Source organism: Chenopodium album, chromosome 1 (assembly GCF_948465745.1).
Source record: "Chenopodium album chromosome 1, dcCheAlbu1.1, whole genome shotgun sequence".
Lineage (NCBI taxonomy): Eukaryota > Viridiplantae > Streptophyta > Magnoliopsida > Caryophyllales > Amaranthaceae > Chenopodium > Chenopodium album.
In genome coordinates, this window is record NC_137834.1 from 39351271 (window position 1) to 39369771 (window position 18501).

At 34.3% G+C, this 18501-nt stretch overlaps 1 protein-coding gene across 2 annotated transcripts; it reads left to right on the forward strand.

Moving 5' to 3' along the window:
• Window positions 1-6346: 6346 nt before the first annotated feature.
• LOC145555509 (auxin response factor 1-like) lies at window positions 6347-18094 on the forward strand. Of its 2 annotated transcripts, none has more exons than XM_081617250.1 (15): window positions 6347-6502; window positions 8316-8443; window positions 9597-9700; window positions 11132-11227; window positions 11345-11401; window positions 11639-11791; window positions 12038-12122; window positions 13042-13132; window positions 13956-14120; window positions 15050-15169; window positions 15246-15321; window positions 15541-15706; window positions 15789-16222; window positions 17078-17268; window positions 17460-18094. In XM_081617250.1, exons 2-15 carry the CDS (start codon window positions 8398-8400, stop codon window positions 17629-17631), a joined length of 1956 nt encoding a protein of 651 aa, XP_081473376.1. In that variant the 5' UTR covers window positions 6347-6502; window positions 8316-8397; the 3' UTR covers window positions 17632-18094. The 2 variants fall into 2 exon arrangements, with proteins under 2 accessions (XP_081473376.1, XP_081473372.1); XM_081617246.1 differs by having other exon boundaries at window positions 6361-6697.
• The last annotated feature ends 407 nt before the right edge of the window (window positions 18095-18501 follow it).

An 18501-nucleotide genomic window follows, 5' to 3' on the forward strand; every position in this document is an offset into this window, starting at 1 on the left:
ATATAAAAAATTGGTACATAAGAAGATTTATAGTAACACTTTTAAAAGTGTTACCATATATTACCCAAAGTGTTATATAAAACCTTAGGTAACATAGGCGGATGTATCACCCACTAAAGTGTTACCTATTATCTATAATAACACTTTTACAACGTTATGTAACACTTTTTGGGTGTTACTTGATGTTAGTTATGTACTAGTGTATGACTATTACTTCTGCTTTCATGCATTGTTATTAACCCATTGTTTAATCTTGCTAATGAAATGGTCATTCCTTTTAAGATTTTAAAAACTCTAATGACCTGGCAATGTTACTGAATTTTAGAAATATCAAAGGATATTCAATTAAAAATTCTTTTAAGAGTGATTTAGAGTTAAATGTAATGAAGCAAACAATAAAAAATGTAATGAAGTACAATATCCCCTATTCTTCGAACAACTACAAATTCAAAACTCTAAGTTTAACAGCGTAATAATGATATTGTAATCCCCCGTATTTTTTAAATACTTTATAAATGAAATTTTATTTTATTTATAATATTAATTTGTTATTTTCTGAAATTTAAATTCCAAAAGTTTCAAATTATTAATCTGGGTCGAAAATTATTTGAACAAATTATTTTATACACCTTTATTCTATAATTTATGTCCAATCAAACAATCCTAACCCATTTGTTTACTTAATTGACCCATTAATTTTATGAGGCACAATCTTTCTATTTACCCTACAACGTTCTCTCCTATAAATACCCCATTAATCCCCAAAATTTTCCCACACAAAAAGGTTAGTCTTATTTTCTCCTTTGTTTTATTAATTTGTGTAATTATAAATATAGATTTATGGGTTTTGATTTTATTGTTTGAAATTAATTTAATTAGTCTCAAAATGTATTTTGATGATTAAACTTTATAATTTCAGATTTTATAAATGTCATAATTTTCAGATTTTGTAAATTTTGTAACCTAGGGTTTTTAATTATTGAAAATCATGATTTTAGGGTTTTTATGAACAATTGATTTAGGGATTTTATAGTAATGATGTTTTGAAATTTTGGTGATTATAACTAATGATTAGCTTAACTTAATTCCAGATTATTTTGAACATGTAAATTCGTGTTTTAATTTTCAGATTTCCGTTCGTTAATATTAATCCCGTTTTAATCCCGATCAGATTCTTAACTCATCCGATTTTGATGAAAAGGTAGTGTTTTCCACGTGAAAACAATGTTTTAAGAAAGACTTACTACCTTTGGTAGTGAGTACTACCCTCTCGTGGCCGAATTTAGCCTCTAAATATTATTTTCGGGCAGTTTTTTATTTTAACGAAGTTTTTTTATACTTAAAATATTATCCTTGAGTTTGATTAATAAAATTAATTATGTTTAAAGTTAATTAAGCATAAATATATGTTTTATTGAAGTTTTAAGTGTTGGAAATAGTTTCTAAGTATTACTTTTGATGTTTTATAAAGAGGGTTTAATCACCCATTAAAAAGGGAGATTATTAGGGGTTTTTAAATAATTTTCAGATTTTTATTAGACTTTGAACTTGCTTTAATTTCATGTATAAGAGTGTCTTTTAAGATTTTTATGAAGAAAATTTAAAGAACTATATATAAGCCTTTAATTTTAACTAAAGAGAAGGTTTTAAAGTGTTGTTTGATTTGGATTTTGAAGGTTTTAAAGTAAGTTAGTGTTGCTGTAAATTTGATTGATTGGGTATTGATTGAGATGTTATTATTTGGTTTAGGAGAGGAGTTTATTGAAGGTGATTTCTAGTTTTTAAGTGGCCAACCGAATTGTTTACACAAGGTACGTACAAGTTACGAAACCTTGCTTGTAGGTGCATGTTTAAGGACGGATCGAGAACTTAGTATCATGTATAGGATTGACTGGGTTAAATTGTTTGGTTATACATTGTGAATTTCAAATGATGTGCACTACTTTATATTGCAAGTATTATTTGTGCTCTAATTATGCAAGGTGCGCTTAGAGGCAAAGGTATGTGATTGGTGTAAAGATTAATTTATTACTCATTCATGATTATGCAAACAGGATGAGTAAAGGAAGGATTTAAGTCTTATAAGACTAGGTTAAGGTTTTGGGGTGCCTTATGCACTCAAGGTGTTTATACACCGAGGTAGTAAAGGAATAACTAATAAATGTTGTTTGTCACTAATAAATCAAGAATTTAAATTGAGAATTTGCCATGTTTGTTTGAATTGTGTTTGGAATGTTTGTATTGTAATGTATATGAGTCGTCACCAAGTCTAAACCTGTAAATCACGTAAAGTGCAAGATGGATGAGCAATAAAACTCTGGAATGGTGCACATCTGGAGTAATGACAATCAGGGGTTAGGGTACATGGGGTATTAGCCGTGTACTTTTATCGAGGTCGTCTGATCTACGAGTCTCCTATTTCAAATATTATTTTTCTAAAATTAGGAGTTAGGTGAGATCTCATACTAACTATGGTCACGGAGTCGCGCCCGTGGTCGTTGGATGTTTATTGATGTTTCCGAAAGGAGGCATGGGGTTTTTCTTTTATTGATGTTCCAAATGGGACATGGGTTGGACAACCTTGTCTATTGCTAAATCCAATGAAATAAATAAATGAGTTAGTTAATATTAACTAGTGAGGTCTTAATAAATTTGATAATTGAGTCATGTGTTGAGTCTGTATTTAATGATGCTTATGCTTGATTATTAGTAGCATGTTAGGTATTTTCTTAATTTATTTCGCAGCTTGTATGTACTCAGCTTTGCTGATTGCGTGCTTTTGTGTGTGTCTTTCTTTGGTCATGGCCTTCGCCTTTCAATAACCCTGTGACGATCCAATTTTTACACTTGTAATATTGGGGAGCAGATTAACCACATGTTCTTACACATGCAACATCTATTTCTAGATGGTGGGATCTTGAGTGAAGAGTTGGTTGCTTTTCTTATTTTATTTACTATTTACAATTAAAGTTATTTAAATTCAACTTTATTTGCTTTTATACTATTTCTATTGGTTTCAGTTTTGAATAAGGGCATTAAGGGTTCCAAGTTGTAAGATTTAATTTGGTTTTGGTTATTGGTTTTGAAACTTATATATATTTATTTTAGTTTTTCCGCTGCTATTTTATGAAAAAGCCTTAACGTTTGAACACGTGGGGGTAGCACGCCAGTAATTCTCTTGGAATTGTTCAGGTTATTCACAGGTTTTTAAGAGAGAACTATTGGGGTGTTACAGATATGCTTTCCTCGGGTTTTTTCGCTTAAACAAAACCGATAAATTGAGGCTAGAATACACCTCTAATTAGCTGAACTACAGCATAAGTAGATCAAATTCCTTCATTTTGCTTAAACAACCATGATACGTTACAATGCATTTCATCTTGCATCTTTATATTAACATTGCTGCACTTCAACTATTACTACTAAAGTTATAAGGAAAATCAAAACAAAGACTAACCTGTATAAATATTAGATTGATAAGGGAATAAACACGTCGTCAAATGGCTATCCATAAATCAAATAAAACTTATACAACCTAAACAAACCTAATACGAGTACGTATAAGGCAAGCATAGGGGTCGAACCACAGGGAATGAATGAACACCACCAAATGTTATCAACAACTAAGCTATTCCAAAATAGGAGATAAGTAAACTAAATTCTAAATATGCTAAAACAAGAAATAGAACACTAGGGGAAACAGTTTAGGCATAGCATCCACTCAAGCATAGCAAAGGGCATATAATTTGAATTAATCATGAACTAAACATGCTTGAATATCGAAGTAAGGTCCAATCTAGCCAACTATCGGGGTCAATTGCTTCTTCTAACATAGCCTCTATGTTGTCACATCAGAACCATATACTAGGAGGTCAATCAAATAATAGTTGACACAAATGAATTTTGCTAGGTTCTCTATCGCATCATTAAGCAATAATTCACCCTCAATCAACTAACAACATGCATTGTGCAAGTAGATTGAAGAACATCAAGCATATAAAGACTTTAATCATAAACAAATCAACTCCAAACCCTAAAATATGCTCAAGATCCAATTATACAACAACCATCCCCTTAATGGGGAAAAAACTCACTAATTATGCTGACAACAAGATTAATTAACAATTAATTTAACCAAGCATCAACATGATTAACAAGCAATACTAACAACTAAAACATTAATTAAATAGCAAAATAAAGAGAAAAGAGTAAGGAGGTTCTCATTAATTAAAGTTGAAGGTCTACAAAGAGGTTAATTAAGCTTCTTCTTCAAAATCCAAGATCAACAATGGAGAAACCCTCACTTTCTCTCTCTAAATTACTCTAATCCTAATCTAAACCAAGAGAGAGAGAGAGCTCTCCTAAAACTAATTAAGAAAAAAAATAGTTATTCTAATTACCCCAAAAATGGGCATTTATACAAAGCTAGGAAAAATAAGAAAAATAAAAGAATAAAAGAAAAGGAGAAGATAAATAAAAAAGAAAGAAAATAGAAATAAGAAAAGGAAATAAATTAAGAAAAGAAAAGGAAATAAGAAAAGAGAAATAAAATAAAAGGAAAAAGGAAAATAATAAACCTATAATTTTCCCCTAAATAACAGACCATTTTCTTCTTCTATTGTGGCTGCTCTAAATGGGGATTTAATCTCGTGATACAATCACCGCCAAACTTCATCATCAATCACCATCATCAAATCGCTACCGCTCATCCTCATCGTCTATCATCGAGCATCAAATCAACAGTTCAAAACCATTCGATCTTCATTAACAATCACACATAGAGCTCGTGAAATTTTCAATCAAACCGAAGGTTGGTGTGTCCAAACTATGGGTGTGTTCGGTCAAACCATGGGTGTGTCTCGCCACTCCTCTTCAAATTAGAAAACTTTGAATGATTCTGACTGTTTTGACATTTTTAGGCACTTTAACCGAACTTTTCAAAAGTTTGCCAAAACCCGATTGAAGTTGGATTTTCTTTGATTTTAGGAAAAAATAGTTGAAATTGTTGTTTTCGATTGGCGGAAATAGGAGCATGGGAGTGGGCGAATGATATATAAATGATGCGGATTATGGCTGCAAACTAGCAGCGTGGAGATTAAGGGACTGCAATTGTTTTGTGGGTGTTTGGTGGAGTTGCGGGTGGCTTTGTTTGTGATTGGTAGCGGAAAGTTGGACTGTGGATTGGTGTGTGAGGTGGGCTGCTGGCGGTTGATCGAGGGTTAGCGAGGGAGAAGGAAGCAGCGGTGACGGCTGCTCTATTGTGGGTTGCGAAGGTGGATTCGTTTGGTGTGAGTTGTGTTGGGTTTCAGTGAGTCTGACACACCGCAAAAAGAAACCCGACCCAAAACCAAACACATAATAATTATAACCATAAAGCATAATTAACATAAACACAAGACTAAGCAAGAGATTATTACCTTTGTAGCTTGCTTTGCTCACTTAATTAAGCTCTTACTTCGGAAGTCCCTTAGCTCCACTCACACGGAGACCTCCTACGAAGTCCACCCGCAACGCGAGCACCAAACTCGGTTTATTGCCTTGGAAATAGCAAGACCCGACCAAAACCCGAGTATTTGTGTTCAAAGGTTACACAATGTGATGCCTTTTTCAACACTTACTCAAGTGAAGAATCCCAACTCCCAAGGTTGGTATTAATAGGCAAAGGCTCACCAAAATTCCCATCATCTTTCCATGTGGGAGATTTGATTTTCCATTTTATTTTAAATCTAAAATAAAAAAATTAATCAATCTACTAATAAATCAACAAGTGTCAAACTCACATGAGAGGTTAGGTGAGGACATTTGGAGTAGGGGGGGGGGGGACCAAACTTGCACCCCACTCCCTCTCTAAAAACTGGCCAACACATCACGCATTGCATGATAATCACTCTTCGTTCCTACCATTTAAAAATATTCAAACCTCATTAATACATTGTTCATTCGAAAAAACATGTCGGTTCGAATTGTTAACTTACTCCGAACATTTAAACCTTTTCACATATAACACATTGAACGAAGATAAAGAAGTAAAAAAAAAAAAATCTTTCTTTCTAATACTAAAAAAATCACACATTTATTCAAATAGTCTAATTTTAAATTCGCAAAATAATTCAGACTACCCATATAACACACCTTAGAGGCTTAGATTCATTGAAAACTCAAATAAATATAATTATCGTTGATTTTACTATTGTGGTATGGATTACTTTGTACAATTTTTATATTTAACAATTTTTTTTTTAAAAAAAACCTATGCAAAAAAAAAAAAAAAAAAAAAGGTAATAATTGACTGGTATAGTAAAATAAATTAATAATTGAAGGGAGGGGAAGGAGCTGTCGGCTTCGACCAGGCAAAGACGATCCAAATCCACATCTCTTTCCTGCAGACAACCCTTTTACCTCCCAATTCCCCCCATACCCACTTCTTTTTTCATTCATTTTCTCTGTCCTCTATTTTTTTTTCTTTCTCAAAACCCTATTTTTTTTTTCTACCTAATTTCCCGTAAGTTTTATATTCCCTCAAATTTATATATATTTTTTGCTTATTTAGTTGAATATCTGAGATATATAGCTGATTTTAGTACTTGTATCCTATTTTTTTTTTTTTTTTTTTTTTTAATATTTTATTAAAATTGGAGCTTGATTTATGGGTCATTTTGATCTAATTTTAATTCAGATCGGTCCTCCTTTTGTTGAGGTATGTAGTTTATGATCTTTTAGCTTAGTTGTAGCAATTAATTTCATTAGAATCTGTAGCATTATTTTTAAGTTGAATTTAGTGCTGAATTTTGGTTTTATTTTTTATTTATTTATTTTAAAAGTATTTGGGAAATGGGTGTTTATGGGATTTTACTGGGGTATGATGAAATTTACTGGGATTTGATGTTAACCTTACTTGATGAAAGTTGCAAATGTCAAAGTGAACTTTTATTGTTGATCTAAGTAGTTGTTTGTGATATTACAAGGGGTTTTTATAAACAATGTATGGTTGATATATATGTCATGATTTTACGTGTTCGAATTGATGGGCTCCATTCACCCGTGTTTGAGCGATGTATGTTGTCTTTTATAGGTTATTGAATTTGCACATTCTGTATTGTTCAAACCAGTGTGTTTTTTATCTGTTTGCTTGTGTAATTCTCATGCATTTCCTTAAAGAATATGACTATGGCCCTTGGTGCTAGCGTTTGAGGTAGCGGTTAGCGTTTTGACCACTCAAAACACTATTAGAAAAAAAATTAAGATTGTTTGGCAAGGTAGCGATTCTAGTAGCGGTTAGCGATAGAGATAGCGTTTAGGTAACTTTTCTCAAACGTTAAAAATAGTAGCGTTTAGAAGTAGCGAGTAGCGTTTGGAATTTTTTTTTACTTTTAAAACAATATTTATATGAATTTTGATATATTTTGGTATTGCAACCGCTACTTTTGCCAAACACTCATGCTATTAACCGTTACTTTGACAGCTAACCTCTACCCATTACTAATTAACCGCTACTCGCTACCTTAAAAGCTACCCGCTACCGCTACTTTTGCCAAACAAGACCTATATATAGTATGGAGTGAAAACTCATTTTTGTCTAGTTAAAGCATACTTATATATAAACAATGGCCACAAATGATATAAAGCTCAGTGATGGTGGGCGGGGATTTTTATGAACTACTAGGTGTTATAGAGAAAACGTGACAATAAAAATGGCTTTGCCTATTATTTTGAATTGGAGGTAGTGTATATCTCAATTTAGTTTTGTGTGTAGTTAATATCGGAGGAGTCTTGAAGAATATATTCAGTTGGAATAGTTCTTCTCGAATTATTTGCTACCCTGGTATAATAGCCAGTTGTAATTATTACTTCCTTTGGGCCATTCAAGGCCTCAAAGTCAGGGAAGTTGTTTTGAGTAACGGGTGGGGGGGGGGGGGGGGGAAGAGGATGGAAATACAAAGCATGTGACAGAAGTTTGATTCTGGATCCCCGGTAAAGCTTACTGATCTTTAAATGTTAAACTGCATTGCTTGTTAGACTTGAATTGGATCAATGGTGCCAATTGTGATTAATTCCGTAAATCTAGAAGGATACAATGTTGTCTAATATGTTAATTTCCTAGTCTAATCCCTGCAATATATCTATCATCTTAATTGTGCCATGTGTCAAAAGTATAGTAATAATTAACTACTGTTAATCACTCACAATTTGATTAGTAAGTGTGATCCGAGAACACTTGTCTAATACTCTACTAGAATACCTGTTGGCTGTACTCATGTTTAATATGTCAGAGTGACCTATTCTACATTTCACAGTGTCACTTACACGTTTTGCAGTAACAAGTTGTACATTACGCAACCTCAGGAAGGAATTCTTATTATAAATAGGGTGATCTGGTGTGACTCTCGGTAGCTTCTCATGGCGCTCCAAGGCATTCATCAGTCTGCTGGACAGGCAGAGCAAGGTTTGATTTGTTTTTTTTTTTCAGTCTGTGTACTATGAATTTTGCTTATCCTATAGGGTACATGAATAAGCACAATTGATGTTTTAGCCACTTTAGGCAAATTGTCTGTGAGAAAGGCACTCAAGATATTTAATTTAATTCTCAATATATGCTTTTATACGTGTGAAATTTGTATATGGAAGTTTTAGCTCATCTTATTTTTGAATAGTTCATTTTTCTGAATTCGGTTTAGACTTATGTCTATGATGTTGGATTGTGCATTAATGAAAATATTTCTTACCATTTCCCTTTGTCTTCTTTCTAATTTAGAGTTTTACTTGTCAAGTTTCTGTGTTACAGTCAACCACCTCCCTTTGTCTTCTTTCTAATTTAGAGTTTTACTTGTCAAGTTTGTGTGATACTGTCAACGACCTGTATCAGTTTAATGTTTCTAATGTTTAAAACAAAGATTTGGTTGTTTACTTGTATACAGATCCGATATCAAGTTTTTAGATCTTATTTAAAACCATACTAGATAGAGCATTTATGGTGTATAATGTGTGTTTCCGGTTTGGGTGACTCTGTAATTATCATAAAGGGTTCTTTTGGATAGAAATCCCCTGAAGTTCATCTGGTACCAAGACCAAAAAGATAGATAAGATGTATTTTTTTGGTCTGGTTTTTGACATTGATTTATGTTATATCTAATACAAATAAATCATGTACTTTTTTTATTTGTTTATCATAATACTTACTAAATCATCTATAAATATGCTTTTTTGATACCAGTTTTTATTATCACATTCTAACCATAAATTATTTTGTGCTATGTGGAAAAGCAACTTTGTGATTTTTTTCATCTGAAATTTTGGTGCCTAGTGGGTGGTTTATTGGTGGATAATCGTGGCATTGGTGTCTAATTCTGTAATATCAGGTTGAACACTAGTTACATGGGCTTGGTTGGTGCATTTGATTGTCAAAATTTCTTTGGGTCCAAAATTTCTATCCTACTCTGTCCACGTTTTGATTTATTGTTGGAAAAATTGGCTCTGCTTTTCAAGTTCTGGAAGCAGCTTGGATACTTTTAATGCTGCTGTCTAGTTTCTTGTGATTGCCTGATAAATCACGTTTATTTTTCCCTCCTGTCTTTAATTTCATGCCAAATCTTGTACAGATGCTTTGTACAAGGAACTCTGGTATGCCTGTGCTGGACCCCTTGTAAATGTTCCCCGCCAAGGGGAGCGTGTTTACTACTTTCCTCAAGGTCACATGGAGCAGGTAGGTGGATCTATTTTTTTTTTTTTTTAATTCTAATTTATTGTTCAAAACTCTGGATTTCTTGCTGCATTGATGAACTTTCTGTACAATTTATGTACTCTCCCTCAGTTTTAAGAACAATTCAAATATGAATTCATGCTCTTTTAAGCTACTCTTTAATTAAAAATATAATTGAATGTCTTTTTTTTTTATTTTTATTTTTATTGTTCATTCATGAAGTAACTTTAAATCTGTCTTTTAATTTTGGGCTGGGGAGAAAAGAGAGAAGGGGGGGGGGGGGGGGTGGCTGAGGGGAGGGCTTATTTTAACTTGTTTGCATGCTGAAGTTTAGAGAGGCAGACAAATAATTGTGTATGAGTCTTTGATAAGGTTTGCTACTTGAAACTTAGAATGGCTGGAGACAAATTATGTCTCTAAATCATAAATTTTTTTAAAAAAAAAAGTTATGACAACTAACATTTTATTCAATACCAAACTAATGAATTCATAGGAAATTATTACCAAAGATAGTGACATCGATTGAATTCAAGTATGGTCTTAATCTGTACACTCCTATTCACTAGTGTTATTTTTGCATGAGTTTACTTATTGTATTTATACAACTGATTTTTATTGATTACAATTTTACAACTGATGTGATGATTACTACCGACTACTTTTACTGGTTACATGTATTTTTTGGAGGGGGGTGTTCGGCATCATTTAGTTTTGTAGTTTTTGTAAAAAAAAATGTTCACCTTTTTGTTGAAAAATAACAAATGACGCTGTGTTTTGGGAAGAAAGAAATGTAAAACATCAAGCCACTAAATATAAATTTTCAGATTACATTTTAACATTGAAGAAAACAAAGTCTTCTCGGCTTTTATTCCTACTCTGCCAGACACCTTCCCTGCATGTAGCACTCAGGATAACCTCCCCCACCACCTCTGTTAGCAATCAAGTCTTATTAATCGGTGAAGTAGTTGTGTCAGTGGGAGGAATTAGATCAATAGCCACAAGCATCAAAATGCAGCGACAAATTTAGTTCAGGTGTTTGGTCTCTAAATTTTGTTGCGATGATATACAACTCATATTTTTTTCCATTTGTGGTAGTCATATTTTAGATCTGGTTTGTTGGAAGTGGCCTTCCTAGTGGAGATAGAAAATTCAGGAGGGTAGAGAGAGAATGTCAGGGATAAAGAGGGTAATGAAACCATGGCTTCTATTTTAGAGCACAAGAATAGAGACATGAGGGTGAAAGTTATATGGGTGAAAAAGTGAGATACTGATGGGCAAAATTGTGTTGTAACTGATTTTACATTGTTGATAAGGATATATCAGAATTTTTGATTGCAACATATATATATATATATATATATATATATATATAGGGTCAAATAAGATTTATACATTTTTATTCTGCTGATGTGAATAACCCTTTTCAATCTACAGCTTGAAGCATCAACACATCAGGGATTGGAACAGCAGATGCCTTCATTTAATTTGCCATCTAAAATACTTTGCAAAGTGGCTCATATTGAACTTCGGGTTTGTATTGTTACCATCACTGTGATTGGTGGATGCTTTTGTCTATACACTTCTCCCCTTTTGTTAAGGCTTCTTTGATTTGTGTGTGATGAAATTGGTTTGATGTTTGTTGTATAGGCTGAACCTGAAACAGATGAAGTTTATGCTCAGATAACTCTGGTTCCTGAAAGAGATGTGAGTCTCTATTTCAACTCCTTTCTCTTTGAATTATCTCTCACTCTCACAATATATAGACAAGATTCACAGGTCATCTACATCTTGTGATAGCAATAGGAATTTGATTTGCAAGTTTATTTTGCTGCTTATTTTGGGCTATATAACCTTAGTCTGTTTCAGCTATGTGAGTATTGATGTTTATCTTATCAAAATTATCAATGTTTATCTAAAATTAAATGTCATCCTGTTTCCCAGCAAAGTGAGATTACAACGCCTGATGAACCAGTGGCAGATCCTCCAAGGTGCAATGTGCATTCATTTTGCAAGACATTAACAGCTTCTGATACTAGCACACATGGTGGATTCTCTGTGCTTCGGAGGCATGCAGATGATTGCTTACCACCCCTGGTTAGTCTTTTCTGTTCAATCTAGTAATTTTCAGGACCCCGTTGTTTAATGAAAAAAGTTATAGGAAAGTAGGTTCTCTTGACGATATTAAGTAAAGGTGCATATGAATGTCTATATCTTGCTGTTAGTTTGCTTAGTAAAAAAAACAGTATTAACATCTTTCTAAGGGGAAGATGGACAATTTGGTGCTTATAATACCTTTTCCTTTATTCTGTTCTTTTGATGCTGAACTTCTTCACTCTGCAGGATATGTCTCAGCAACCACCTTGGCAAGAGCTTGTGGCTACAGATCTCCATGGTAGTGAGTGGCATTTCCGTCACATTTTTCGAGGTGAGCACACCTGTATTTTCTGACAATGTGTTTTTGTACCTAGTTGTTCTTTTGGGAAGTATGTTAGTTGATACTTTCTTTAACAAAGACCAAGGGAAAAGCCTGGAACATCAGAAGAAATGTATAGAAAGGTCTGTGCCTTTGGTGCGCCTCATTGAAGTGAGGCGCAATGAATAAAAAGAAGTATGTTAGTTGATACTTCTTTTGGGAAGTATGTTAGTTGATACTTTCTTTAACAAAGACCAAGGGAAATGCCTGGAACATCAGAAGAAATGTATAGAAAGGTCTGTGCCTTTGGTGTGCCTCATTGAAGTGAAATGCAATAAATAAAAAGAACAAAATTTGGTGAAAAACAATTTGTGCACAACATAAAAATTGCCTTTATCTGGAAGAAAAAGGTGCATGTCACCTTTTGCCTATACACTGATCAGAAGTATTGGCAGTCCTTTCTAAAGTAGAAGCTCTGCTAGGAAGAACTTGATAGCCCTGAAGCTAAGCTTGAGAAGCTGCTTAATAGGAATGAAATCCTTTTGACAAACTCAAAATTCCGCTTCTCATCTGTATCACCTTAATATGATGTGCTGGATTACTTACCTGATCTTTGTGTTATTATGGTGCTATTACATGAGTTTCAACTTGGCAATTCGATGAACCAAGATGCCGTAGTATCACACAGATTAAAATTTCTACTGCTAGTAGGTTTCTAGACATGTATGGCTGAAAATGATGTGTTACCATGATTTTACTTCCTTTAGGTATTGATGGGTACCACAGTTGTTCTTAATGCTTTTGTACAGTCTGCATATACCAGAGTGATCGTTTATTTGTTGGTCTATAATCAGTTTTGCTGCTCTTGGCTTTCATGGGATTCCAAGTTATGAATCTGCAAAAGTTGCTTATCTTTAAGGATATTATGCAGGGCAACCAAGACGCCATCTACTGACTACGGGATGGAGTGTTTTTGTCAGTTCCAAGAAGCTAGTTGCTGGGGACGCATTTATATTTTTGAGGTAAAATCTCTAATGGTTTGTTTGGGAATTGTCATTTCATTTCAAATGCTGGATTTGTCCCAATTTAGCTGTTTGGAAACTCAAAGCATTTGGAATTGAATTTGGCTCAATTCCACAGCCTTATCAAAAGTAGCTCTAACCAAAGAATTTGAAATCCATCTTAAAACCATGTTATTTCAATTCCAAGTGATGTACTATCTATTCACCTTCAACTTCCAGGAAATTTATTCACATTTTCTCTCTCTAATTTTACATGAAAGCTACTCACATTTTCTCTCTCCTCTCTTCTGCTATATAAATGTTCTTCCTCCTGGCTCCACCGCTTCAACCTTAGTCGTTGGAAGAAAGTAGGGTGTTCACTTTCCGATGAACTAGTGATGATGAATTTTAACCTTAATTAGTTAATTTCATCGAAGAAAACGGCAATGTTTAACGAGAAGACCACGATCAGGTACAAGGCGATATTGCTGCTTTTTTCTCGGCGCCATTGGAGTTCTCGACACTTTATCGCCATTGTTGAACTTATCTTGGAGTTCTCAGTGTTGCATCGCCATTGTTGAGCAATTGGAGTTCGCAATGTTCGGAAGGACGACGACTGTTATTGGCATTTTACTTTTTTTTTTTTCCAATTGAAAAATCCAAATGTGAAAGTAAAATCCTAGTCTATCCAAACAACACGATGAATTGATTCTAAAATTTAAATTCTAGTTATTCCCAAACACCATATTTGGAATTAAATATTAGAATTAAAAAGTAGATATATTAATGCCTTCTACTTGACTTTCTAATACCAAATTTATCTGTCCTATTTACTTATTGACAGAGGTGAAAATGGAGAACTGCGTGTTGGAGTAAGGAGGGTAATGAGGCAGTTGAACAATATGCCGTCTTCTGTTATTTCTAGTCATAGCATGCACCTTGGTGTCCTTGCCACAGCAGCCCATGCAATTCAAACTGGAACCTTATTTTCAGTTTTCTACAAGCCAAGGTTCATGAAATTTTAATTTAATTTTGTACATCCTAGTTTCTAGTCATAGCATGCCCATCCATTTTGTTGCAGTTTTAAATAAAGGTTTATGTTATGTGTGAAATCATTAGCTGACATCTATTAGGAATACATAATGGACCCACTCCTTGGTAATTGAGTCTAGAAACTAGGATAGCTTCTCTGTTGATGGCTGCTTATGTCTGGATGCCACCTATTTGATCATTTTGCCTTTAATATTGTTAGGTGATGTTATCATTCTTTTTTGTTTGTGTTAGTTTAACTTTTTTCCTTCTTCACTTTTGATCCTTTATATGTTTGTGATGCTGCATATAGATAGCTGTTAGGCACTTAACTCCTACACTCCAACAGAGCAAAAATCACTATTTGTTGGTGTTTGTAGCTCTCTAACTTGGTGCAGCATGCTAGTTGCTCTGGTTACATTTTTAAAAATAAATCAGACATCTTATACAGTATGAACAGTATTGGATACAAAAACCGCTTCTCTTTATATTTATTTTTCATTTTTTTTTTTATAAAAAATGAAGCAGTCATTAACCTGTATTACTTCATACTTGTTTTTTATGGATAAGCAGAGATAAATTTTTAAACTAATTGGGATTTACCTCTCTCTCTCTCTCTCTCTCTCTCTCTTTTTGTTTTGTTTTGTTTGTTTTTTTGTTTGTAGGGGTCTCATAGTGCATGTATTTTGCACTTTGTCCATCACTTAAATTATAACATTTAAACTATACTTATTCTATATTTTTATTGGTTAACAACCCTTATACATTCTCTCTTGTTACTCAAAACATTGTGCATCTTGAAAGTGTTGCAATTTTGTGAAAAGGATGAAGTGTATTATTTGATCATTGGACTCCATAGTTCTTTGTTTCCGTTTACATAAATTTCTGACAGAGGCTTTATTGTGACAGAACTAGTAGGTCTGAGTTCCTTGTGAGTGTGAACAAGTACCTTGAGGCCAAGAGCCACAAGCTTTCTGTTGGGATGAGGTTCAAAATGAGATTCGAAGGTGATGAAGTTCCTGAGAGAAGGTATATATCGTGCTGGGCCTTGCCTTATATTTTACTATATCTACTTGCTTATCTGCTTGCTTCTGTAATCTGACAGGTTCAGTGGCACAATTGTTGGTGTCAATGATACTTCATCATCAAGTTGGGCCAACTCTGAATGGAGATCTTTGAAGGTATAGGTCTTTCCTGAGAATAACACATATAGTGCTGTTTAAATAATTTTGCAGTCATGTAAAAGTGTGAGATATTCTCCTGCTACACATACACATCAATTTTAACTTGAGGCTAGTGAGAGGAGTTTACTAGTACCAAATATTACTTGTTTTCAAGGTTGACTGAGTTGTTTCGAGTGTCATAAAGTGCTACATTATATCTGATGCATCCCTTGGCAGGTTCAATGGGATGAACCTTCATCAATTATGCGCCCAGAGAGAGTTTCCCCTTGGGAATTGGAACCGCTAGTAGCAAATAATTCTAGCAACTCCCAGCCTACTCAAAGGAATAAGCGGCCACGACCTGCGGTGATGCCATCGTCAGCGACAGATTTGTCTGCACTGGGTATATTTCTTTTTTTTTTTTGCTTGGGTCAATGTTTTTACATACAGTGTTCTATTTATCTTTATTCTTCTTGTTCTGTTAGGAATCTGGAAGTCTCCGGTTGAATCTCCTGCTGCTGCATGTGCTGAAGTCGACCGTACCCGTGATCAATTTTCTTCTGTGACAAAGGCTGGTTCAGTAGGTTTCACAGCAAACAGTTCCCTTCCTGCGCTATCCAGCCATTCCATTTATTGGTCCCATATAGCAGAAAATGCATCAGAGTCGCTTGGTTCAGTTGTAAACAAAGAATCTGGCGAAAAGAGAAAGAGTAGTGGAGCTGGCTGCCGTTTATTTGGAATTCAGCTTTTTGATCATTCCAATTTGTATGAAACTTCTACTAGGGGTGGTGAGGATCAACCTGTTCCATCTCTGGAAGCTGAATCTGATAGATCCAATGTTAATCGACCTGATGTACCTTCCCTGAGTTGTGATCCTGACAAAACTTCTCTGAATAAGCCAAGCCGTACATGCACAAAGGTAACTGTTTTCTCATTGATAAATATGATAATAGTTCATTAGTGTCCTTGTTTTGCCGTTTTACTGAGCCTCCTCTTATTGAATTTGAAAGTGGTTAAAAAGACAACATTTCAGAGTGTGATGGGGCTAAACTGAACCTTGTAAATTCTAATTTGACACTCCTTGAAGTATAGCTCTCTTTCTGTGCTAGTTAGAGATGCATGGGTTGCAGTCAAATGTGCACTGTTTAGATTATTTGTGAGGTGGTCTGTTTGTTTTTATGGTTCCCTGTTATACCTTGGGCTTTTTGCTATTTGATTTCTTTTTGTTGTTTATTGTGAAGTTAGCTTTTGTTTTACCTTGGTGTTGTTTATTTGGAATCTTGTTTAATATTGGGTGAAAGAGTTTTGGTCATTAGGATAAGGAATGTTTAATATTGAAATACTATGTAGTAGTAACTATGATGATGATTCCATGACCAAAGGTCCAAAGTATCAAAATTTGTCTGATTACAAGGCCATTGTAAGCCAGATTTCTGTTGATCATAGTGTATGAGCTTCTGATACTGCGAGGCACTTTTAACATAGTTTGTACTTTTGCATTAAAATATTCAATTCTGAATTCTTAGAATTATAGAACCATTAATCTTATTTTTGTATTTTTTCCAAGAGAAACTTGTTATTTGTTTTTTTTTTGGTAAGCTATTTGCCATTATAAACCAAGAATTTAAGATGGTAAGCCTTTTGCCCATTAATTGTTTACGTTGTCCTAAAAGAAGGGGGAAACAAAGGTGGAACATGGAGACTTTACATCTCCACTAGCTTTTTCAGATATATTGAAATGTATTTAATATTGCTGTTAATGGTATTATATCAGGTTCATATGCAAGGTGTGGCTGTTGGGAGGGCAGTAGATCTGACTCGCTTTGACTGTTATAATGACCTCCTTAAGAAACTGGAGCAGCTGTTTGATATTAAAGGGGAGCTTTGTTGTTCATCAGGGAAATGGCAGGTTGTCTACACAGATGATGAGGATGACATGATGATGGTTGGAGACGATCCATGGCAGTAAGTTAGATAAGAATATTTCCTGATGCAGATTCCCCAATCCCATATGGACATACCAATCATTGACAAAATGGAATAAATAAAAAGCCTTGGCCTAAGTAGAATTTATCAGCCAACAATTTGAATATTTGGTGTGTTAGTTGTGTTATTATAAACATTTGCTTCTGACTTGATAGTCTTTTTGTTTTCAGGGAGTTTTGCAGCATGGTCAGAAAAATCTTCATCTACACATCTGAAGAAGTCAAGCGTCTCTCACCTAAGAGTAAAATTAGTGTTGAAGAGGAAGCAAAACCAGGCTATACTGATGCTGAAATGCCTGCTGCCTCAGAGGAGCAGTCATCTGCTGTGGGACCAAGTTGCTAGCTTTCGCTATCCTGCAATCTTGAGAGGAAATTGAAAAATCACCCTAGCTCAAGTCAAAATAATGATAGAAAATAGACAACCAAACTGCAGTAAAGAAAAGAGGGAATCAAGGAAGAGGGGAAAAGTTGATAGTAAGCAGTTGTGATATGGTATGGAATATGGATGAAGCTAGTAGGCAGCATATAAAGGGGAATTACCGACTCTCTGCTGTCTGTTGTAGTTTAGTTTTGTTTTACAGCTTATGTTTTGTCATGGAGGGTCTCTGTTACTTTCCTCCTCAAGAAATTAAATAGGTTAAATAGGCTAAGGAAGCTGGTCTCCTCTACTTCATGTGTCCATACATGATGAGAGCTGACTATTTAGTTTGCCCCTTTGTATCTTCCCTCTTCCTGTTGTATGACCAGATAATACCTTCCTTTTGTATATAAAAATATGTCTATTTATAGTTGGGTTTGGTGTTTTATATTCTCTCTTTTTTATTTTATACTTCTTATAAGGTATTCGTAATCAGTTTTTTTATTTTTTTTTATTTTTTTTGAATAGCAAAAATATTTCATTAATTTAAAAGTCATACGACATCTACAATAGAGATTCAACGTTAACAAATACATAAGATATTGAATCAAATAGAATTTCCTTTCATAAAAACTACGATCGTCGAGTAGATCTTGCACTGCGGAGCATCTCCCCCTTATATCGCTGAAAATTACAGCATTGTTGGAGAGACAATCTACGATCCTTTGTAGCCGTGAGGATGATTTCCTTCTGATATAAACCTTGTCTTTCGAAGGAGGTCGAAAAACCCTTGTCTTTCGAAGGAAATCGAAAACCCTTTCTTTCGAGGGAGAAAAGAACCTCCCAAAAGGAGGA

What these genes read in the sequence shown, in the direction of transcription:
- LOC145555509 (XM_081617250.1), top strand. Translation starts at nt 8,398, where the DNA reads ATGGCGCTCCAAGGCATTCATCAGTCTGCTGGACAGGCAGAGCAAG. An exon ending in TCAGTTTTCTACAAGCCAAG is followed by an intron (nt 14,121 to 15,049) that starts GTTCATGAAATT and finishes TTATTGTGACAG; the next exon opens with AACTAGTAGGTCTGAGTTCC. An exon ending in GATGAAGTTCCTGAGAGAAG is followed by an intron (nt 15,170 to 15,245) that starts GTATATATCGTG and finishes GTAATCTGACAG; the next exon opens with GTTCAGTGGCACAATTGTTG.